The sequence below is a fragment of the Melanotaenia boesemani genome, chromosome 10 (genome assembly GCF_017639745.1).
Source record: "Melanotaenia boesemani isolate fMelBoe1 chromosome 10, fMelBoe1.pri, whole genome shotgun sequence".
In the NCBI taxonomy this organism is placed as follows: Eukaryota; Metazoa; Chordata; class Actinopteri; order Atheriniformes; family Melanotaeniidae; genus Melanotaenia; species Melanotaenia boesemani.
This window is the reverse complement of record NC_055691.1, coordinates 37,211,106-37,235,503: the sequence shown is the minus strand read 5'-3', so window position 1 is coordinate 37,235,503 and position 24,398 is coordinate 37,211,106. Positions and strand designations below refer to the sequence as shown.

The 24,398-nt window shown below is 43.1% G+C and overlaps 2 protein-coding genes across 3 annotated transcripts; both read left to right on the top strand.

Moving 5' to 3' along the window:
• The first annotated feature begins 65 nt into the window (after window positions 1-65).
• On the top strand, window positions 66-9,859 carry chmp1a (charged multivesicular body protein 1A). Of its 2 annotated transcripts, none has more exons than XM_041996669.1 (7): window positions 66-206; window positions 1,515-1,534; window positions 1,624-1,701; window positions 3,749-3,895; window positions 4,088-4,216; window positions 4,317-4,510; window positions 8,810-9,859. In XM_041996669.1, the coding sequence occupies exons 1-7, from the start codon at window positions 200-202 to the stop codon at window positions 8,829-8,831; spliced, it is 597 nt and encodes a 198-aa protein (XP_041852603.1). In that variant the 5' UTR covers window positions 66-199; the 3' UTR covers window positions 8,832-9,859. The 2 variants fall into 2 exon arrangements, with proteins under 2 accessions (XP_041852603.1, XP_041852602.1); XM_041996668.1 differs by having other exon boundaries at window positions 70-247.
• An 11,161-nt stretch (window positions 9,860-21,020) lies between these two features.
• slc10a3 (solute carrier family 10 member 3) lies at window positions 21,021-23,462 on the top strand. The gene has a single exon (XM_041996667.1). The coding sequence runs from the start codon at window positions 21,498-21,500 to the stop codon at window positions 22,905-22,907; it is 1,410 nt and encodes a 469-aa protein (XP_041852601.1). The 5' UTR covers window positions 21,021-21,497; the 3' UTR covers window positions 22,908-23,462.
• Window positions 23,463-24,398: the final 936 nt, after the last annotated feature.

Below are 24,398 nucleotides of genomic sequence, written 5' to 3'. Positions count from 1 at the left end.
GGCAGATAAAGCAACTGAGAAAATAGTCCGGGAAGAAGAAAAAGAAGAAGAAGAAGAAGAAGAAGAGCTGAAATTCTGGTCACGTGACAACTGTGGACCCAGGAAGAAACACGGTATAACCAAAACAACTCAGAACTAGGTTGTTGAAGAACAGAGAAACGTATTTTCCGTCATTGTTTGGTACCATAGTCATAACAACATGGAGGGTATGTCGTGTTTTATCAACTGGACCACATGTCTGTATGGAGTAAGACTTTGCTTTTAAATGTACAATTAATATAACGACTCATAGCAAACGTTAGAATGTTAGCTTGGGTGGGAGCCTAGCCCGGTTAGCTTCTGGCTGTCAAACCTTGTGTAATTTTCAGCTCATTTAGTCAATCAGTAACTGCAATTGCTATATTGAAGATAAAAGTTATATTTGATCTGATTATATGTGTTTTTGTAACGCGTCCTGACGTTGACTCTATTATTAGCAAATGACTAAGACATGCAGGAATGTTACACCCCTTTTAAAATTTGATCTCTAACTGATCTTCAACGGACACTTCCTGAAATTTCCACTCACGAATTTGTAATTTACAAAATCAGTAGACTTTTGGCATCCAAGTGACACATTGATCATTTATGACACGTTACATCTATCTTTACATTTAGAGACTTTACAAATATCCTACAGATAAGTCAAATAAAACAATATTTTACTTTAAATTTACATTAATTTATAGTTTTAGTCATTTTTTCTTCTGAAAAACATTGCAGATCAAGTCCCTTGTTGTGGTCAGAGATCATGTTTCTTCATTTATTTATGTATTTAAAAAGTTTTTTATAAGCTTATTATTTTACAAAGTTCTAATAAACCTTAAATTAACCTCAGGTGGGTTTGATTTGTATCCACTGGTCAAAATACACAGAAATACCTGTGGAGCAAGGGTTGGCTTTTTTTATTTCAGGTGTACTTACAGTTGTAATATTCACCATGTAGAGGGCAAGGATTCCTCAAAGCAGTACATTGTCTTTCATGTTTTTTTGTTTGTTTGTTTTTTTATTGGGTCATGATAAATTTCATTTAAAAAGTTTACTTTTAGATTAGCTCAGGTTTAGCTTTATTAATCCTGAAGGGGGAAATTGGATTGCCAAATTCTCAGTAGAGAATTTACAGTTATCGAAAAGAAAATATCTTCAGATGTTATCTTCTTCTTCGATGTGTTCCTAAAGAAAAGCCACTCTTGACCCAAGGTATCTGCAAATCTCAAATAATCTGAAAAATCATTGAATTGATGTCCTTCTCACCAAATATGAATAATTTTCCTCGCTGCCCTTCGACACTAACATGAGTCAAAACCTGAACACAGTTTGTCTGTGGTACAGCATTTTCAGCGTATACATAACCGCAAACTGGAAGCAGTGATGCAGAATGTTTTAAAAAATGAATAATTATAAGTTTTGAGTTTTTGGGGGGACTGTTTGCATGTTTAACGCTCTGTTCTTCTGATTCTGTCTTTGTCATTCAGACACAATCTTCCAGCTGAAGGTATGTTCCTTCAGAGAAGATATTTATCTATTTCAGCTGGTCAGTTGTTAATTACTCATCAATAGTTTTCTTTTTCTTCTTGATAATAGTTCACGTCCAAGCAGCTTGAGCGTCTGGCTAAGAAAGCAGAGAAAGACTCTGAAAAGGAGCAGGCTAAAGTAAAAAAGGTGAGTCAAGCATAAGACCACTCTGCTGCCACATAACAGACTGAATGTCCTCGCAGCAATCTGTAATGCCTTTTTTTCTTTTATGCTCATTATTCTTTGTGTGCGTTTCTGCAGTCACTTTTGAAATGCACACAAATATCTCCATAAATCAGAAACAGAATAAAAGGCAGCAGAAAGCAAACAACAGCTTCTTTTAATAATGTGGTTGAAATTGTGTAGCCCAGCGGTTCCCAACCTATTTTCCTTTTGGACCCCCTTCATGCAAATACTAAAAAGCCACGGACCCCCTGCCTCACCCTGTGCTAAAACCCTGATGGTTTTATGCCTTCAAAAGTGAGATTCTCACCATAAATAGAGAGCCACACATAGAGCCACACTTTTTTTTCTTAAAGTAGGGACCATGCGTGGACATTAAGCACAATGACTCTGGATATGCAAAGTCTCAGGGACCCTCTGTGCTCTTTGGGGGACCCCCACGTTGGGACCCACCGAACTAACCAACAGTACTCTTGTTTCATTACTCTCTGTTTCCACGAAGTAAACAATGTAAAGCATTTAGCCTTTTATCTGCTTGAGGTTTGGAGTCTCCATCCATCCACCCGTCTGCTAAGTGGCACTTATAGTACGGATTAGACTGTCCAGTCCAACAACAATAATTTAAACCTTTCAAATCTTTTTATATTAGTTTTTTGTTTGTTTTTTCTCAAACAGATGACATTGAATAGGGAGATGTGCAATCTCTGTAGCTGTAAAGTAGAGTGTGACGATGAGCTTTGGGTGGGGTCTGTGAAGTGCTTTTAAGTCTTTTTCTGGTAAGTGGCTTCTTTGCGCTCAGATTTATGCTTCCCTCTCTTCCTTACTCGTCTGGATGTAATCCGGAAATCATTCTTCCTCTGAGGAGGAGATGCTTTCAGCAGCGAGACGTGGAGATAGATTCTGTATAGATTTTTTTCCCTTGCATTTGTTATTACCTTCCCCAAGTTAGGTCATGTATTCGGCAGCATCTGTCCGTCCATCCATCCATCTGTCTGCCGGGGGGTTAGGATTTAGGGTCATTTAGCAATTAGAGTTTCTAAGTCAAAAATAATGCCCCCCATGTACTGGCCTAAAGAAAGACAGTGGCTTGGAGGAGTATTTTAGATATTTTTATTTAGTAGACAACAGCACATCTGGAGCCACCTTTTTTCACATTTTGCTGGAATATAACACAGGAAGTGGCTCACATTTGCCAGCAGGGGGCAGCACAGCTTTCACTCTGGACATTGAGTGGTCTTGGTGTAATGAACGTGTTAATAATTACTTAATAACGATTTTAAGAGCTGCAGCGTCATTAGGCAACTTTCCTAATGATGTAAATGCATGTTGGTTCAAATATTACAGTGTGCTAGTTATGATGTTTGCAGTTTGTTTTTATTCATCGGGTTAGTTAATGGGTTAGATTAAAATATAAAACAGACCAACACTGTCAACAAAAAACAGTCATTACCACAAAAGGAATTTTTCGTCCTTAATGAAACCTAAATGATTTCTACAATATAAATAACCAACTTTCTGTTGTGTAAAAAAGTTCTTAAAACTCTGTTGTGGTGGATTAGCAAAGTGTTGGGTGTGAGGAGCGTCTCTTTCTGATGTTTGCTTTTCAGATAGAGAACTAAAACAAAAACGTTAATGAAGACAAAACAGCAGATTCCTCAACATGTTTTTCACGAACACTCTTATTCATTGAAGTAAAACTTGCTGATGACCCACATGCTCAAAACAAAAGTAATAGTTTGCATAATTAAGAAGTTTCTCATTAACGAAATGATAAAAATATTTGCCATACAACAGTTATGAATGATGTGTTTTAGAACATATCATTCAACTTTTTAAAAAAAGTTTTAGATGTTTTTTAGATTTTTTTCTTAGTTGCCCCTGAGTAAGCTCCTGAATAGCGTTGAGACAAGATAATTAGGACTCATGTTCCACTCATACATATTACACGTGCGTATGGAAATGAAAAGATATACCACAGAAGAAGAGTGTTGACATTTTCTGTCATCAACAGGCTCTGCAGCAGAAAAATGTGGAATGTGCCAGAGTCTATGCAGAGAACGCCATACGGAAAAAAAACGAAGGCCTTAATTGGCTGCGCATGGCGTCACGAGTGGATGCGGTGGCCTCGAAAGTCCAAACGGCTGTCACCATGAAGGCCGTGAGTTACTGTTCATCTCACCAGTAGATGCTGCTCTGCATAAAAGACCCTTTTCAGTGTTTAAAATACAGGATGATGAAGTAACTTCTTTTATTCTCACTCACCTGTTTAGGGAAGATTGGAGAACTTTAGATAATTGTCAGCCTTACTGGGACAAAATTCATTATAGATGGATCTCATTTTTACCTTCAGGTGACTAAAAACATGGGCCAGGTGACAAAGGCCCTGGACAAAGCTCTGAACTCCATGGATCTCCAGAAAGTCTCTGCAGTAATGGATAAGTTTGAAAGCCAAGTTCAGAACCTTGACGTCCACACCTCCGTGAGTGACTTTCTAACCTCACAGCTCCCGTTCCCGTCCACCTGCGGGCGAGTCTAACGGAGACTTTTCTGTGTCCTGTCCCCTCTTTTTCCTGCACCAGGTGATGGAAGACTCCATGAGCTCAGCAATGACACTGACCACGCCTCAGGAGCAAGTGGATGACCTGATCCATCAGATAGCAGAAGAGAGCGGCCTGGAGGTGATGGATCAACTCAACCAGCTGCCGGCCGGTGCTACGTCAATCGGTGCAGAGAGCTCACGGAGCCAGGAGAAGGAGGACCAGCTGTCTCGACGGTAAGGACCAGTCTCTTCATTTTATGCTGCAACATCTGCCTGGACAGAATGCAGCGGGCCGAGCCACGTTAGAGGAAAGCAGTGGTTTATGAATATGACTAGAAATGAGTTTGTTTATTAAAGTTTTCTGGTGTGTGTAGAACACGGGCAGTCTGCAGCTTTCTTATTTTACCACCAGATTAATGTTATTTCAAGAAAACTTTGCTAACATGATGAACTTTGAAGCCTCTCAGAAATGATCATCATTCAGTCGCTGTCCAGTTAGTTTGTGGGCATAAAAATAAAATGAGCAATATCTGTTTCTCCCATTTCTCTAAAGGTTTGTGTGAAATTATAGCAGTTTGAAAACTGTAGAATTTATTAGCTGAAAAACTCTTAACAAAGCAACAAATGCTCTGTTCTCCTCAACCACAGACATCTTTTCCCAGATTCTGTACGACACCGTGTAAGGTTGTTTGGTAAGAAGAGATTTAGCTTTTAGTGTCACGCTGAAGGAGGAAAACTGGCTCCTGGTTTTAGGCAGCAGCCGAACAAGTAACAGCTGCATCATTTTCATGGTTTGCTGTACAAAAGCAGAATCCTGGTTCCAGAGCCCAGACTTCATATGAGCTAGTTTGATGGTCAGGCTTTAAAAAACACATAATATTTCATTTACGTAAAAAATGCCTTTAGCAGATTCAGTGTAAATGATTATTAAGATTCAGAAGGATCCAGAGATTATGCCATCTTTAAACTCTGCTTTATTTTTAGAAATATAGTAACTTCATATAAATAAAAAAAAATAAATAATAATCCTTTTAATAAAAACTTTGTTTGCAGGACAAAGTCGCTGCAAAATGTTTATTCCTTGTCAAAGTTTTTAATACATTAAATAATTTGAAGGATTTTTTTTTGTGAAAGTTAAGCAAGAGCTCTCAGCAAATGTTGCATGTAAGTAAAGATCATTTTCGATGGAAATTAACACTTCAATCAACTTTATTTCTGCCTGACGGGAGGTTCTGTTTGCAGTCTTTCCATATAAAGATTTTTTAAAAAACGAGCCCACAAGCAGATTTCAGGACACAGTTCAGAAAAAAAACAGTTAGCACGCCATTAATCATCAATCAACATAAGAGCCTGGTATCAGTCTAAAATATAATACTTATATAAACAGGACCTGTAAACGGGGCCGGATCTGGATCGCTGTCAAAGGTCATTCAAATCATTTAAAATGCAGAAGTCTGAGCATCCGTTTGTTCTCCTGGGGGGCAAGTCAGCACCGTCCAGACGTCACAAAAAGCAGGGGGGGTTGGATTTATTCATGATCTTATCTACTCTCTGGACCAGCTGCTCCTGGTCTGACAGGTCAGACCTGCGAACTGGACTCCGCTGGTTCTGAAGCGGATCTTCAGACTGTTCTGGTCCCTCACAGATAAACCAGAAAATCTCCTTTCAATAAAAGAACGATAAAAGACGACGTGAAATGGTTGCAGACGCAGTAAAAGAAGTGAGTTTTGGGATCAAGTGGAGCTTTTGTTGAGCTTTCTCTACAACAGACTGAGTTCTGATCAGATTTAAGCTCGGAGTCGAACCGGTTCCTAAATACATGGAACTGTCTGAAACTTCCAGTGTCACCATGAATGATGCTGGGCTGCAGCTCATCAGTTCTTCCTGGAATCTATAATCAGTTCTTTTCTTTTGGGACATTAAGATCCCAGCTGGTCCGGTTATCGTTATTCATCACAAGCTCTAACTTGTTGGGTGTTGACAGCTGCTGCTTTACATTATTTTTAAAAAAAAAGAAAGGTTAAAAGCTGTTTATCTTGATATTATAAGTTTGTGGGACAGAAGCCTGTTTCATGTGAGTGTGGAGTAACAACTTAAAGTTGTTTTGTTTCAGGACTCTTGCTGTGATTTCACATATTTACTATGCAGAATGACCATCTTTCAGGTGGTGTTTTAACCACAGTTCCACTAAACCGTGGGGAAAAAATCACTAAAGCTTTGTAAAAGTATTTGTTGTTTTCGCTTTGCCACAAACTGAATCTATTTTGGTTTTTGAAACAATTAGACATTTGAGGTTTTTATTTGTGGATATTAACAATGGCTCAGCAGACCCCTATGATGAGTCAAATCACGAACCCAGGTTTCCCTTGCCCAGACGTGGGTCACCGGGGCCCCCCTCTGGAGCCATGCCGCATGTTCTGGACACTCGGGTGAAGAGAGGGGCGGAGCTGTCAACTGATCAGTGCTCCGTCAACACTGTGTACAGTGGGGATGGGGGGCAGCTGACCTAGACTGGGGACGTTGTGAGGCGGTGGAGGGAATACTTCGAAGACCTTCTCAATCCCACCAACACGTCTTCCGATGAGGAAGCAGAGTCTGGGGTAGCTGCTGCTGGCTCTCCCATTTCTGCGCCGGCTGAGGTGGTTAAAAAGCTTCTCGGTGGCAAGGCCGGGGGGTGGATGATGTCTGCCCGGAGTTCCTTAAGGCTCTCGATGCTGTAGAGCCGTCTTGGTTGACACACCTCAGCTGCATCACATGGACGGTTCCCCTGGACTGGCAGACTGGGGTGGTGGTCCCCCTCTTAAAAAAGGGGGACCGGAGGGTGTGCTCCAACTACAGGGGATCACACTCCTCAGCCTCCCCTGGTAAGGTCCATTCAGGGGTGCTGGAGAGGAGGTTCCGTCGGATAGTCGAACCTCAGATTGAGGAGGAGCAGTGTGGTTTTCGTCCTGGTCGTGGAACAGTGGACCAGCTCTACAGGGTCTTTGAGGGGGTATGGGAGTTTGCCCAACCAATCTACATGTGTTTTGTGGACTTGGAGAAGGCATTCGACCGTGTCCCCTGAGGACTCCTGTAGGGGGGTACTCCGGGAGTATGGAATGCCGGACCCACTTGTACAAGCTGTTCGGTCCCTGTACGACCGGTGTCAGAGCTTGTTCCACATCGCAGGCAGTAAATCAGAATGGTTTCCAGTGCGGGTTGGACTCCGCCAAGGCTGCCCTTTGTCACCGATTTTGTTCATAACTTTTATGGACAGAATTTTTAGGTGCAGCCGAGGTGTCGAGGGGATCCTGTTCGGTGGCCTCAGGATTAGGGTCCAATAGGGTCCTGCCCCAAGTGGAGGAGTTCACGTATCTCGGGGTCTTGTTCACAAGTGAGGGAAGGATGGAGCGGAAGATCGACAGGCAGATCGGTGCAGCGTCTGCAGTGATGTGGACTCTGCATCGGTCTGTCAAGGTGAAGAAGGAGCTGAGCCAAAAGGCAAAGCTCTCGATTTACCGGTTGGTCTACGTTCCTACCCTCACCTATGGCCATGAGCTGTGTGTAGTGACTGAAAGAACAAGATTGTGAATACAAGCGGCCAAAATGAGTTTCCTCCGCAGGGTGGCCGGGCTCTCCCTTAGAGATAGGGTGAGAAGCTCGGTGATCCGGGAGGGGCTCAGAGTAGAGTGGCTGCTCCTCCACATCGAGAGGAGCCAGATGAGGTGGCTCGGGCATCTGGTTAGGATGCCTCCTGGACGCCTCCCTGGTGAGGTGTTCTGGGCACGTCCCACCGGAAAGAGGCCCCGGGGAAGATCCAGGACACGCTGGACAGACTATATCTCTCGGCTGGCCTGGGAACGCCTCGGGATCCCTCCGGATGAGCTGGTGAATGTGGCCGGGGAGAGGGAAGTCTGGGTTTCCCTGCTTAGGCAGCTGCCCCCGCGACCCGCCTCCAGATGGATAGATGGATAGATGGATGGATGGATGGATGGATGGATGGATGAGTGGATGGATGGATGGATGGATGAGTGGATGGATGGATGGATGGATGGATGAGTGGATGGATGGATGGATGAGTGGATGGATGGATGGATGGATGGATGAGTGGATGGATGGATGGATGGATGGATGAGTGGATGGATGGATGGATGAGTGGATGAGTGGATGGATGGATGGATGAGTGGATGGATGGATGGATGGATGAGTGGATGGATGAGTGGATGGATGGATGGCTGGATGGATGGATGGATGGATGAGTGGATATTATGACAATATTTTGAATATAATTTGGGAAACCGACTGACATGATACTAAAATTGATCTTCAAAGTTTGTCTTTTTAATAATTGCTGGCAGAACGGCTTAGATTAAATCTGCTGCTATTTTGTAGTTAAAAATAATATTTCAAACATTTTAAACTTCCAGCTTCACACAGTTTGTGATTGGAAGGTTTTTACTGGTCTGGTGTAGAATGGATGGTCCAGAAACTATTGATCATCTGAGTTTGTGCCGGTGTCACAGATCCCGTAAATTCTCCATTTTTCCCCCTCAGGTTGGCAGCGCTGCGAAACTGAAGGCGGCAGCAGGAGGTGACCAGCTGACGGCTGCTTGCAGACCAGTTTGTGACTACGGTGGCAACGGGAATTGTTTTGCAAATGAACTGTTCCTACTGAGAGGACTTAATAAGTCTATTGATTATCATCCCCTCTGCCCTGTAAAGAAACACACAGCAGCTAGAAATCATCACCTGAGAGGGTAGAAAGTTCTCTCTGGTTCACCTTCCTGTTTCAGTCCATCTCCATCTTATTTCATCGCTCTTTCTCTTCACTTCTCTTAATTCTCGGCCTTTTGGGTGTAAACTTTGTACAAAAACAAACACATTTTATAAACTTTAAGGATAAAAATGAGTTCTAATGAGCTGCTGTGGGTTCTTCGTGTGTGTTTGTGTGTTTTCTGGGTAATTTTCAGTGGGAAATGATGATTCTGCAGGAGGAAGGAGAGAAGGTTTCAATGGGACATGCTTAGACACTAATATATTTAAGTCTTCTTCCCTCATCAGATTCATCCGAACCTCACAGTTTAGCTGAAATGCGGTAAAGAGAAGACAATCCCTCGTTCCTCTGTGGGTGATATTTGCTTCCATGATGGATATTTATATTTGTTTTTATTTTTCATGCTTGTGCTCAGCCTTTTTGCTTTCGATGCCTTATTTGGGATGCAGATGTTAGCAAAGATGCTTCTTCCACCAGTGCCTGACTGTTGAGAAGGTGAGCTCTGGTTTCCATCGGCTTATAATCTCTCCATCTGTAGCCTGATCACATCTGTGGTTACGGCTTTTGCTGGTTTAATTTAAGCCAAAACCTGTTCAGATATTGTTGGAAGGCTCTTTTCTTTCTAAATATCCCACCCGTCTCGGCTCCCTCCTGAACAGTCTGAGGATTGTTAGAGCAGGGACCCACGATGACCGAGCAGCTCTGAGTTAGCTCTTTCTTCTCTATTTTAACAGAGGGGTGATTTATTTATATTCAAGTTCTGCCGACTTCTCAGCACTTTTTCTTTTGTATATTTCTCCTATGGAAATAAAACAGTTCCCTCAGAAACACTTGCGTCCATTTGATGTGATGAGCCTCTGAAGCTGCTGTAGATGGGACCCAAAGCATGAAGAATAAAGACTTTTCAACTTCTGGAATTTCCTTAAAATAAAACCTTTTAAACCTGCTTTCACTGGTTAAAACATGACATCAGATATTTTAGCCCCAAGTCCAGTAAGTGTCAAACTTTTGCCCCGTTAGCTAAATGTTTGATAAAAAAAAAAATCTTAATTAGTCTGTAAAGAAATGAGATGATAGACGAATAAAAGCTTACCACAGCATGGAAGGAAAAGAAATGGTATCCGATAACATTCCAGAAACATTAAATCCGGCTGTTACTGGAATGATTTAGCAAATGAAAACAATCTTAACTAAATAAATACACGTATACCGAACAGTACTGATGTTGATTTAAATAGAATAAAAGCCTCCATGTTGCAGAGATAAATGGTTGCAGAACTGAACTTACAATGACATTTTCTTGTTTGGTCGAAAAGAGCCGAGGGACTGGAAAAACAAAATTCCACTTAACGCCTTAGAAAACATGAAAAGTTAAAAAAATAAGGTTAAAATCCGCAAACGGTCTTCAATAAAAACACCACTCGAGTTAAAACGTGTGAGAGTTATCAGCTAAATGTTATTACAGTAATGCAGGAAAAGGTCATTGTACTTACACATAATAAACACACTATTAACACAGTAATTAACTACTGAGTCAGCGTTTAGTTGAGACTTGAGGTGCAGCTTGTTCTAGCGACCGGGTCCCAACCTGTGGTTTGCCAGCCTGTTAGAGGCAGTGGGAGAGAGGGGGACAGAGTCGGCAGGACGTCCAGGATGTGGAGCAAGTCCGTCATTTTAAATATCTTGGAACGATAATGGATCCTTCAGGAAAATGTCACTATATCCACAGACAGTGCCTCGCTCTTCCCAGGAAACCGAGGTGCTTCAGCAGCCGCCAGCGTGGCTCACAGATCATTAACCGAGTGGTTTAGAAGATCTCTGTGTCCTGGTTTGGAAACCGTTCAGGCCGGTAAGATCACTGGACAAAAACAGCCCTCACCACAAAAGCAATCCCAATGAAAAGGACAAACCAGGCTCATCTTACTTTTGCTAATTATTGCTAGTTTTGAGTTAGAAGCTCTAATGGCAAAAAGACCCCCCCCCCCCCCCCCCCCCCCCCCCCCGTCTCAATAACAGGACGCTAAAAACATACATATAATAATAATAATTAGTCTTTATCTTCTGGTATTTGTAGTCTTCATTAAACAGTATTCATAACTGGGTCATGTGATTCTCTTGGAATCAACAACCTTCATCCCTTTCCTGGTTTTCCCTCCTCTGCAGTTCTCGTTGGGTTCTTTAACTTGGTGGCACCAGAAGTGGGAAGCCATCCGAGTTTTTCCTGTAATGTGAGGCTGCTCCATCCTGCCCGGATGACTGGAGCCCTGTGCTCACCAGGACCGTGCTTTTGGTTTAGTCATCATGCTGCTGGTGATCTCAGAACATCTGCTTCATGAATATTCAGACGGTGGACAAACAAGCTGCTGTGAGTAAACCGATGAAACTGCGTCAGAAACAGAAAATATTTCTGTAATTTCTCATTAATGAGAAACAAAGAGCGGTAATTTTGCATTCCTCGTGTTTCCCGGCCCCATCTCCCTCCTCTTGTTTATGAAATAAGTCACAAGGGAAATGGCTGTACCGTGGGTAAATAAGCCCGCCCGTGGAGGGAAGCGGCATCAGAGCCAGGCACGAAACGTGCCAGCCTGGTGGCCTAACAACATGAGCTGTCGCTCCATGAAATGTCAGAGAGCGTGCACAACCAGCAGGTTGTCTGGCATGCAGTGTTTCCTCCGTGGACCCCCCCGCCTTGTTTTCTTCTGGAAGCCTTGACTTAGCCATGGTGACAGGAGGAGGACATGGAAACACAGGAGAGGACGAACAAGCTGTCCCGGAGAGAGAAAAGCCTGCGGTGACCTCACTGACCCACCGCTGGGAAACAAAGCTGCACGTTACAAAAGGAAAATGGCTTTTAAATATGTGAGTCCGAGCAGGAGGTTAGTATAAAAAGGATGCTGACAGGATGGAGTTCCCCTTCAACACAGCACATGAGCCTCAGGTTTCCTGCTGGTGTTTGACAAATAAGCTCAGCTCACTGGTTTGTAACAGGAAGCTGTTCAGGGAGGGAGGTGAACATGATAGGTCTTTGTCATGGGACACTCCAGAGATTAAAGGCCAGGTAACAGAAACTGAGAGTGACACTGGATTAATGGCAGTAAGAGGAGCAACATGTTTAAAGGCAGCAGAGAGAAACTGGTGGAGTTTAAGGAGCTGAACGCTGAATAATTGATGAGTGAAATGTTGTCAAACCACAGCTTTCACCAGTCTGATCGCACCTCTTTGGTTTTCTAGAACTTTTCTTACACCAGGAAGCTGCTCGGTGGCTGTTAGCTGGAGCTTATATTTGTAAGTTATTCTGTTTTTCCTCGTTTGTTTCTGGTCTGCTTCTGAGTTAATGTATGCCCTCCTGTGTTATAATGTGACATGGGTAATCCCTCGTTGCCCCCCCAAGTGGAAATAGAAATCACGGTGTTCCCTCTGACATGTGAGCACCCCTCCTCATGTCTGGGGGGTGGAGCTGGGCTGTGGGCCTCTCGTATTGGATTACTGAGAAGCTGCGTCAAGGTTGCCACGGTTACTCAGAGAGAGGCAGGATGTGGTCTCTCATTAGAAATAAATGCACCCAATAGCTTCACCACTTTCTACCAAGCAAGGGATGTGTCAGCTAATTCATTAAGGGATGTCTATTCTAATCTAATCTATTTTAATCTATTCTATAAATTTCTAAGAATTATTATGAATTTATATAAATAGATGATAAAATGACATTTAACTGTAGTTTAATATCATGAAATCCACCGAGTTCTGACAAATTGGAATGAATAAAATAAAATAAAATTTGTATTTATGATTTTGCACATAAAAGGTGAAAATATCCTCCATGACTGTATTTAGTCATTTTAATAAGTTAATTAGTTCGAAGTAGGCATATGCTAAATTTAAAGACCTTTATTATTATTATTATTATAGCGGGAAAATACAAAAATATCTCCTGAGAGCTGGACTGGGGACCAGGACCTAGGTTCAAGTCTCCAGACTGGCAATCAAGGTGAACCACTGTGGGCCCCTGAGTGGATCCGGGACTTTCTCACCAACAGGGCCAGATGGTGACGATAGGGAAGTCAGCATCTTCACCACTGATCCTCACCGCTGGAACGCCGCAGGCCCTAAGCCAAGCCAACTTTATTTATAAAGCACTTTACAACGGCAGCCACTGAACAAAGTGCAGAACATAAAATAACTAAAAACAATAAAACATTAAAACATTAAATAGAATCCAAGACAAATACAAACAATAGACGCAATAAAAGCAAACTCATGCTGGGTGGAACGCCAGTGAAAGAGGCGGGACTTTAAAAGGGCTTTAAAACCGGACAGTGATGAAGCGGGTCTGACCTGCAGCTCTGGTCAGAAAGACCTGGTCCCCTCTGAGCTTCCTCCGGCCCTCAGCACCTCCAGGAGCAGATGATCCGCTGACCGGAGGGACAGGAGGAACCAGGAGGGGGAGTACATGTGTACAGCTCAGAGAGGTAGGGCAGGGCGTCATTTAAAGACTTAAAGACAAATAAAGGGATTTTAAAATGGACCTAAAATGAACAGACTACCCGTGCAGTGTGACTAAAACTGGATAAATGTGCTTCTCTTTGCTGTTCCAGTCAGCAGACGAGCTGCAGCACCAGCTGCAGATGGGACGGAGATTTCTAACAGACACCAGAGTTTCAGAGATTTCTAACAGACACCAGAGTTTCAGAGATTTCTAACAGACACCAGAGTTTCAGAGATTTCTAACAAACACCAGAGTTTCAGAGATTTCTAACAAACACCAGAGTTTCAGAGATTTCTAACAAACACCAGAGTATCAGAGATTTCTAACAGACACCAGAGTTTCAGAGATTTCTAACAGACACCAGAGTTTCAGAGATTTCTAACAGATACCAGAGTATCAGAGATTTCAAACAGATACCAGAGTATCAGAGATTTCTAACAAACACCAGAGTATCAGAGATTTCTAACAAACACCAGAGTTTCAGAGATTTCTAACAGACACCAGAGTTTCAGAGGTTTCTAACATATACCAGAGTATCAGAGATTTCTAACAGATACCAGAGTATCAGAGATTTCTAACAAACACCAGAGTTTCAGAGATTTCTAACAGATACCAGAGTTTCAGAGGTTTCTAACAGATACCAGAGTATCAGAGATTTCTAACAGATACCAGAGTTTCAGAGATTTCTAACAGACACCAGAGTTTCAGAGGTTTCTAACAGACACCAGAGTTTCAGAGGTTTCTAACAGATACCAGAGTATCAGAGATTTCTAACAGATACCAGAGTATCAGAGATTTCTAACAAACACCAGAGTTTCAGAGATTTCTAACAGATACCAGAGTATCAAAGGTTTCTAACAGATACCAGAGTTTCAGAGGTTTCTAACAGACACCAGAGTTTCAGAGGTTTCTAACAGATACCAGAGTATCAAAGGTTTCTAACAGATACCAGAGTATCAGAGGTTTCTAACAGACACCAGAGTTTCAGAGGTTTCTAACAGATACCAGAGTATCAGAGATTTCTAACAGACACCAGAGATTTCTAACAGACACCAGAGTTTCAGAGGTTTCTAACAGATACCAGAGTATCAGAGATTTCTAACAAACACCAGAGTTTCAGAGATTTCTAACAGATACCAGAGTTTCAGAGATTTCTAACAGATACCAGAGTTTCAGAGATTTCTAACAGACACCAGAGTTTCAGAGATTTCTAACAGATACCAGAGTATCAGAGGTTTCTAACAGACACCAGAGTATCAGAGATTTCTAACAGATACCAGAGTTTCAGAGGTTTCTAACAGATACCAGAGTTTCAGAGGTTTCTAACAGATACCAGAGTATCAGAGATTTCTAACAGATACCAGAGTTTCAGAGATTTCTAACAAACACCAGAGTTTCAGAGATTTCTAACAGATACCAGAGTTTCAGAGGTTTCTAACAGATACCAGAGTATCAGAGATTTCTAACAAACACCAGAGTTTCAGAGATTTCTAACAGATACCAGAGTATCAAAGGTTTCTAACAGATACCAGAGTTTCAGAGGTTTCTAACAGACACCAGAGTTTCAGAGGTTTCTAACAGACACCAGAGTATCAGAGATTTCTAACAGATACCAGAGTATCAAAGGTTTCTAACAGATACCAGAGTATCAAAGGTTTCTAACAGATACCAGAGTATCAAAGGTTTCTAACAGATACCAGAGTTTCAGAGGTTTCTAACAGACACCAGAGTTTCAGAGATTTCTAACAGATACCAGAGTATCAAAGGTTTCTAACAGATACCAGAGTATCAAAGGTTTCTAACAGATACCAGAGTATCAAAGGTTTCTAACAGATACCAGAGTATCAAAGGTTTCTAACAGATACCAGAGTATCAAAGGTTTCTAACAGATACCAGAGTATCAGAGATTTCTAACAGACACCAGAGATTTCTAACAGACACCAGAGTTTCAGAGGTTTCTAACAGATACCAGAGTATCAAAGGTTTCTAACAGATACCAGAGTATCAAAGGTTTCTAACAGATACCAGAGTTTCAGAGGTTTCTAACAGACACCAGAGTTTCAGAGTTTTCTAACAGACACCAGAGTATCAGAGATTTCTAACAGATACCAGAGTATCAAAGGTTTCTAACAGATACCAGAGTATCAAAGGTTTCTAACAGATACCAGAGTATCAAAGGTTTCTAACAGATACCAGAGTATCAAAGGTTTCTAACAGATACCAGAGTATCAAAGGTTTCTAACAGATACCAGAGTATCAAAGGTTTCTAACAGATACCAGAGTATCAGAGATTTCTAACAGACACCAGAGATTTCTAACAGACACCAGAGTTTCAGAGGTTTCTAACAGATACCAGAGTATCAAAGGTTTCTAACAGATACCAGAGTATCAAAGGTTTCTAACAGATACCAGAGTTTCAGAGGTTTCTAACAGACACCAGAGTTTCAGAGGTTTCTAACAGACACCAGAGTTTCAGAGGTTTCTAACAGATACCAGAGTATCAGAGATTTCTAACAGACACCAGAGATTTCTAACAGACACCAGAGTTTCAGAGGTTTCTAACAGATACCAGAGTATCAGAGATTTCTAACAAACACCAGAGTTTCAGAGATTTCTAACAGATACCAGAGTTTCAGAGATTTCTAACAGATACCAGAGTTTCAGAGATTTCTAACAGACACCAGAGTTTCAGAGATTTCTAACAGATACCAGAGTATCAAAGGTTTCTAACAGATACCAGAGTTTCAGAGGTTTCTAACAAACACCAGAGTTTCAGAGATTTCTAACAGATACCAGAGTATCAAAGGTTTCTAACAGATACCAGAGTATCAGAGGTTTCTAACAGACACCAGAGTTTCAGAGGTTTCTAACAGATACCAGAGTATCAGAGATTTCTAACAGACACCAGAGATTTCTAACAGACACCAGAGTTTCAGAGGTTTCTAACAGATACCAGAGTATCAGAGATTTCTAACAGACACCAGAGTTTCAGAGGTTTCTAACAGATACCAGAGTATCAGAGATTTCTAACAGATACCAGAGTATCAGAGATTTCTAACAGACACCAGAGATTTCTAACAGACACCAGAGTTTCAGAGGTTTCTAACAAACACCAGAGTTTCAGAGATTTCTAACAGATACCAGAGTTTCAGAGATTTCTAACAGATACCAGAGTTTCAGAGATTTCTAACAGACACCAGAGTATCAGAGATTTCTAACAGACACCAGAGTATCAGAGGTTTCTAACAGACACCAGAGTTTCAGAGATTTCTAACAGACACCAGAGTATCAGAGGTTTCTAACAGACACCAGAGTTTCAGAGATTTCTAACAGACACCAGAGTTTCAGAGATTTCTAACAGACACCAGAGTTTCAGAGATTTCTAACAGATACCAGAGATTTCTAACAGACACCAGAGTATCAGAGATTTCTAACAGATACCAGAGTATCAGAGATTTCTAACAAACACCAGAGTTTCAGAGATTTCTAACAGACACCAGAGTTTCAGAGATTTCTAACAGACACCAGAGTATCAGAGGTTTCTAACAGACACCAGAGTATCAGAGGTTTCTAACAGACACCAGAGTTTCAGAGATTTCTAACAGACACCAGAGTATCAGAGGTTTCTAACAGACACCAGAGTTTCAGAGATTTCTAACAGACACCAGAGTTTCAGAGATTTCTAACAGACACCAGAGTTTCAGAGATTTCTAACAGATACCAGAGATTTCTAACAGACACCAGAGTATCAGAGATTTCTAACAGACACCAGAGTATCAGAGATTTCTAACAGATACCAGAGTATCAGAGGTTTCTAACAGACACCAGAGTTTCAGAGATTTCTAACAGACACCAGAGTATCAGAGGTTTCTAACAGATACCAGAGTATCAGAGGTTTCTAACAGACACCAGAGTATCAGAGATTTCTAACAGACACCAGAGTATCAGAGGTTTCTAACAGACACCAGAGTTTCAGAGGTTTCTAACAGACACCAGAGTTTCAGAGATTTCTAACAGACACCAGAGTTTCAGAGATTTCTAACAGATACCAGAGATTTCTAACAGACACCAGAGATTTCTAACAGACACCAGAGTATCAGAGGTTTCTAACAGACACCAGAGTTTCAGAGATTTCTAACAGACACCAGAGTTTCAGAGATTTCTAACAGACACCAGAGTTTCAGAGATTTCTAACAGATACCAGAGATTTCTAACAGACACCAGAGATTTCTAACAGACACCAGAGTTTCAGAGATTTCTAACAAACACCAGAGTTTCAGAGATTTCTAACAGATACCAGAGATTTCTAACAGACACCAGAGATTTCTAACAGACACCAGAGTTTCAGAGATTTCTAACAGACACCAGAGTTTCAGAGATTTCTAACAGACACCAGAGATTTCTAACAGACACCAGAGATTTCTAACAGACACCAGAGTATCAGAGATTTCTAACAGACACCAGAGTTTCAGAGATTTCTAACAGACACCAGAGTTTCAGAGGTTTCTAACAGATACCAGAGTTTCAGAGATTTCTAACAGACACCAGAGTTTCAGAGATTTCTAACAGACACCAGAGTATCAGAGATTTCTAACAGACACCAGAGTATCAGAGATTTCTAACAGATACCAGAGTTTCAGAGATTTCTAACAGACACCAGAGTATCAGAGGTTTCTAACAGATACCAGAGTATCAGAGATTTCTAACAGACACCAGAGTTTCAGAGATTTCTAACAGACACCAGAGTATCAGAGATTTCTAACAGACACCAGAGTTTCAGAGATTTCTAACAGACACCAGAGTATCAGAGATTTCTAACAGACACCAGAGTTTCAGAGATTTCTAACAGACACCAGAGTTTCAGAGGTTTCTAACAGACACCAGAGTTTCAGAGATTTCTAACAGACACCAGAGTATCAGAGATTTCTAACAGACACCAGAGTTTCAGAGGTTTCTAACAGACACCAGAGTTTCAGAGATTTCTAACAGACACCAGAGTTTCAGAGGTTTCTAACAGACACCAGAGTTTTAGGCCTTGCAGTGATCCAGCCGTGTTGTTAGAAAAGCATGAAGTCCTGCTTTGAAAGAACACACTTTGCCTTTGCAGTTGCTTCAGCTGGAAAAAGCCAGATTTCACCACTGCACCGATCTCCCCATCTAGATTAAAATCCCTGTCCAGTTTTACACCCAGATTTGTGACAGCAGGTTTACAGTCCTGTGCCAGAGGACCCTAGTCCACAGGAGCAGACCCACCAGCACCAGGACTAAAAACCAGAACTTCTGTCTTCTTGTCATCAAAATGAAGAAAATGTAAAGCCATCGAGGCTTTGACTTTATTAAGACAGAGTAAAAGTTTTTCTAGGGAAAAGAGTCCTTGCGTTTACGGGAGACATAGACCTGACTGTCATCAGCATACAGATGGAAAGCTTCCTAATAACTGACCCGAGGGGAAGGAGGTTTAATGAAAAGAGCAAAGGCCCAAGAATGGACCCCTGGGGGACACCACGTGATAGAAGAGCAGGTGATTACTGGAAATGGTCCAGTTTAACAGAGAAAGTCCTCTCAGACCAGTAGGACCTGAACCATTCCAGAACAGAAGCACAAATGCCAACACAGAGTTCCAGACGGGTCATTAAAATGTTGTGATCCACTGTGTTGAAGGCTGCTGTTAAATCCAATAAAACCAAGATCACATGGACACCAGAATCTGTAGCTAATAGAAGATCATTCAAACTTCTCAGTAGAGCCGACTCAGTGCTATGAAGAGACTTAAAACCAGACTGAAAGACCTCAAAAACATTATTTACCTCTAAAAACTCTTTTATCTGTGTGTAAACAATCCTCTAAGATTTTTTAAATGAAAGGAAGTTTGGAATTTGGTTGGAAATGATACAGAATGGTGGGATCCAGGCTGGGTTTGTTGAGCAGAGGTTGGACTATAGCATGCTTATAATCTTTAGGAACCAGACCAGAGGACAGACTGCTGTTAACCACAGCAAGAACCGATGGTCCTACAGTGGAAATAAGCCCCTTGAATAGTCGTGGTGGGAGAGCATCTGTAGGGGAACCCGAGGGCTTCAGATGACCAACAATCTCACAGAGAAAAGACAAAGAGCCCCTCCCTCTTCAAACAGGACTGCTCTGCCATCCACCTACCACCATGGCTGGGAAGTCTGCAGACGATCCCACCGTGGTGGGCCTCACATCCAACAATGATGAGACCACTACAGAGAAGAGGTCCGGAGTCTCACAGAATGCTGGTCCAGGAACAACCTGGTTCTTATCAACAAGACCAGGGAGGTCCTAGTCCAGGGGTGGCCAATGTTGGTCCTCAAGAGCCACAATCCTGCATGTTTTCCATGCATCCCTGCACCGACACACCTGACTCAAATTAAATGGATCCAACAGCCTATAAGGATCTGCACAATTACTCATTTGTTTTAAGTCAGGTGTGTCGGTGCAGGGATGGATGTAAAACCTGCAGGATTGTGGCTGTTGAGGACCGACATTGGCCACCCCTTTCCTAGTAGGTTCCAGGAGGTCCAGGAAGACTGAGCATGCTCCTCACTGCATCCACGGAGAGGCAGTGGAGCGAGTGGACAGCATGAAGTTCCTGGACATCCACATTTCCTCTGACCTCTCCTGGACTGAACACTTCCCACCTGATGAAGAAGCCCAACAAGGGCTCTTCTTCCTCAGGAAGGTGAAGCGACAGGACTCTCTTCTCAGCTGCTGGTGAACTTCTACAGAACCTCCATGGAGAGCATCTCCATCACCCAACCTGCAGGACTATCACAAGAAGTTGTAGGTTGAAGGATACTAAGGTTTTCAACCAGCCACCCTGCTTTTACAGCCTGAGAGCTAAGACTGAGAGGATTAAGAAAAGTTTCTTTCCACAGAAACCATTCACCTGTTAAATCAGCCTTACTTAAGTCTTGCACAAATTTGCACGATGCTTACCACTTTTCATAAGAACTACTTCTTTTTGTTTGGTCTTTAAAATGTGTTAATCTACTCTTGTGTTTATATTATCTTTATTTTCTGTTTTGATTTATTCCTTCGTCTTCAGATGTTTAACTTCAGTTATGTTTTATGCTGATGTTTCAGTTAAAGAGACAGAGACTAGAAATCAGAGCTCATGTTTGTGCATAGAGGGCTGGAGGATGTACAAGTGCGCTTTGTTGGTGTGATGATGTATGTTCGTATGAAAAAGAGTATGATCAGATGTGTGTATTATTGAACTTTGATGTTTTATACTTGAGTGTGTAAAGGTTTTAAATATATTGAAATTTTGTTTTTTATCATGTAAAGCACTTTGGGCTGCTTTTGTATGAAAAGTGCTTTATAAATAAAGTTTGGTTTGATTTCTTGCAGGTAAAAAAAAAACGAAAAAACAAACAAAACATTTCACTGTATTGTAATGCGTACGTGACAAATAGAGCCTATCCATAATGCTATAACGTAAAGGGCTCTTATTGTGATACGTCGTGACCGGAAAACTGATATTTATCTTGGACCAACTTCACCACAACACCTCCGCGCAGCGAAAAAGCGTCAGAAGCTACAATGCTTTCGGTTTTTATCAACCGGGGAGACGAAACAGCGACAGACGAGGCGAGGCGTTTGTTTACCGCGACAGCCCGTTAATCTCCGGGTAGACTACCGTTAATCTCCGGGTAGACTACCGTTAATCTTCGGGTAGACTACCGGGGGACCTGTGTGAGTTTCCCGGGGCTGCCGCTGCACTGCTCGGCTCCGACAGGACAGGGCGGGGTGATGTTTAGGTTCCGGAATAAAGGCAGCCAGAAAATGGGAACCAGACGAGACGAGGAGCCGGCTGAAGACGCTGAGCTTGTCCACCGGAGACCAGAATGAGAAGTTGTGTTTCGGTGTAACGGGGCGGCGGTATCACCGTCTGGGAGGCCCTGGCGGGGGTGAAGCGTGTCTCTGTGGCGCTCCTCCGCCCCCTCAACGTCAATAAAATGAGGACGCTGCTTATATTCTGTTGTTTTTTCCTTCTCGCTGGAGCAGATCGGGCGTGGGCCACCGGGAACCTGACCGTGGACAGTAGCACCGAAACCAACCGGACTGCCGTTAGCAGCGGGTACATCAGAATAGGGGACGGGTCGTCGCAGGAATTTGAGTTTCCTGAAAACACGAAGGGAGTAATTGTAATCTCCAGCCAGTACCGGAGCTCCGCGGCCAGCAGGAAGGGCCGCCAGAGCTGGAAACAGACGGTGAGAGTCCGTTCTCTGGACCCGGAGGTCCTCTCCATTCTCAATGTGACGGACAGCGGCCACGCAGGACCCGGCAGGAGCTACATCATCAGCATCCGCTCCGGGTTTCCGGGTACGGCTCAGCTCCAGATACAGCTGCTGGACCTGGACCAGGACTCGGTGCCGGTTTTGATCGAGGAGAGGACGGATTACTCCATCAGAGTGGCGCCTGGTAATGATGACCAGGCCACCCGGCTCATCCAGTCCGGTGGCCTGTCTCATTTCTCTGAGAACCCCGTGCTATTTGCCTTGCTGCCCCTCATCTTTGTCAACAAGTGTGCCTTTGGCTGCAAGGTGGAGGTGGAGGTGCTGCGGGGGCTCCTGAAGAGCCCCGTGCCCCTGCTCCTAGGGGTGCTGGGTCAGTTCCTGGTGATGCCATTATATGCCTACTGTGTGTCCTGGTTGGCCTCACTGCCCACAACGCTCTCTCTGGGTCTGGTCATCACCTGCTCTGCCCCGGGCGGAGGGGGCGGCTACCTGTACAGCCTGCTGCTTGGAGGGGATGTCACCCTGGCCATCTCTATGACACTGGTCTCCACAGTGGTTGCCACGGCAGCCATGCCTCTGTCCTCTGCTCTGTATGGCCGGCTGCTGGGCGTGCACGCTGCCCTGCACGTGCCATTTGTGAAGATCCTGGGCACCCTCCTCTTCATTGCCATCCCCATCTCGCTGGGCATGCTGATCAAGCTCCGCCTGCCCGCCCTCACTCGGGTCCTGCTGGTGCTCATACGACCCTTCAGCCTTGTGCTCATGATAGGCGGGATCTTCATGGCCTACCAAATGGGTGCATCCATCCTGGCCAACGTCAAGCCTCAGATTGTGGCGGTCGGTGTGACGGTACCTTTGCTAGGCCTGGTGGTCGGGGCCGTCTTGGCCAAGGGGGCGGGCTTGGCTCCACCACAGAGGAAGACCGTCAGCATCGAGGTGGGCGTCCAGAACAGCCTGCTGGCCCTCGCTGTCATGCAGCTGTCCTTCAGACGGACCGAGGCGGACTTCGCGTCCCAGGCGCCCTTCATCGTGGCCCTCAGCAGCACCTCCGAGATGCTGCTCATCGTTCTGGGGTACTTCGTCCAGCGGAGGCTGTGTGGCCCTGCCATCCTCAGGAGCGACGCCTAAATGTAACAGCAGTTTTGTTCTGAACTTTTCTGAAGAACGAAGCGTGTGGAAGTCGGGTGTCCCACAATCTTTGACACACCAGTTTCCAATCCAGTCATCGCTGTTGTACACAGGACAGTGAATGGACTTTTTCTGGTTATTTTGTTGTCGTTTTGGTATTTTTACATAAAAACCAAAGGCCTTTTACCCCATCTAGACCGTTTAGTGTTGATTTTACCGTATGTACTTTTTCAGATCAGATTATACTGTGAGGTATTCATGTAAATATTCGTAAAAAGAGAAAACCCTATGACAGAAGAGATATTTTTCTACCAGATTACTTTTTGTAATCCAAAAAATTCAAAGACTGATTTGTATCATGTTTACAAGAGGTCCGCGTGTCTTAGCTCGAGGGAACTTTGTTGGTTAAAGAGGAACTATTGCTGAATCTTAAATGAGGTGATGGATTAATCATTTTGAAAGTATTTGCCACTGATTGTGTGTCCCGGATCTTTGAATCCATGTACTTGAATATTTGAAAAAGAAAAAAAAAATCAATAAAATCCTCGTCCAGCAGTGTTGAGCTTCCTGGGTTTGAGTCACCAGACTTTTCCAGCTGAACTCGGACCACCTGGAAAACCGACAGTTTCACACACACACGATAAAATCAACAGTTCAGCCTGTTCTACGTTTGCTTGACCCACTTCGTTTGACTATAAAAATCAGATGTGTGTGTGTGAGAAGCTACAGAGTGCTTTAACATTTGTATGCACCCTAAAAAGATGTGGGTGGATTAAAATGCACAACTTTTGTTTCTGAAGGAAAGAAAACCAGGATAAACTTATGTTGCTCAGCTTTGGTTTCAGACCTTTAACCAGAGGACAAAGTCTGCTTTTTATCAGCCGGCTGTTGGCACACATAAAGCAGAAGTGGTGAAACACAGTTTAACTGCTGAACGCAGGAACTTCCTGTTTATGCATCCAGACGAGCCGGATCTGCTGCTGCTTCTGAGGGAAAGTCAGAGTTAGGATCTTCTGCTGTGGCTCTGCAGGTCTGACGGACGCCTGTAAAGCCCCCACGGCTTCGGTTGGCGGCTTCAGCTGGCACCAGAGGGGAAGTCCAGCCTCTGCTTCTTGTAAAAATGGTGTATGGCTGCAAGATAAACACAAAAACCTGAGTCACGACTGCTTTGGCTTAAATACTCAAACAACAACCTTTGTTTGGAGGATAACTAAAAGCATCATCCTCCACCGTTTCCCCCGAATTAAACCCGTCTTTCTTGTTGGTTCAGAGCATTTCTGGAAAATCTGGATGTCATCATTTTACATGAGTACAAAACAAGTTTATTTTCCACATAAGATACCTTAAAAATATAAAAGTAAATAGACCAAGAAAAAAATGAAATTAGACAGAGGAGTCAAATTTGATTTAAAAAGGGAGAAAACAGGAAACATTTCTGCATGTCTGTATGTGAGTGTGAATTAGAAACTCCGGACATGTTAACTGGCAGAC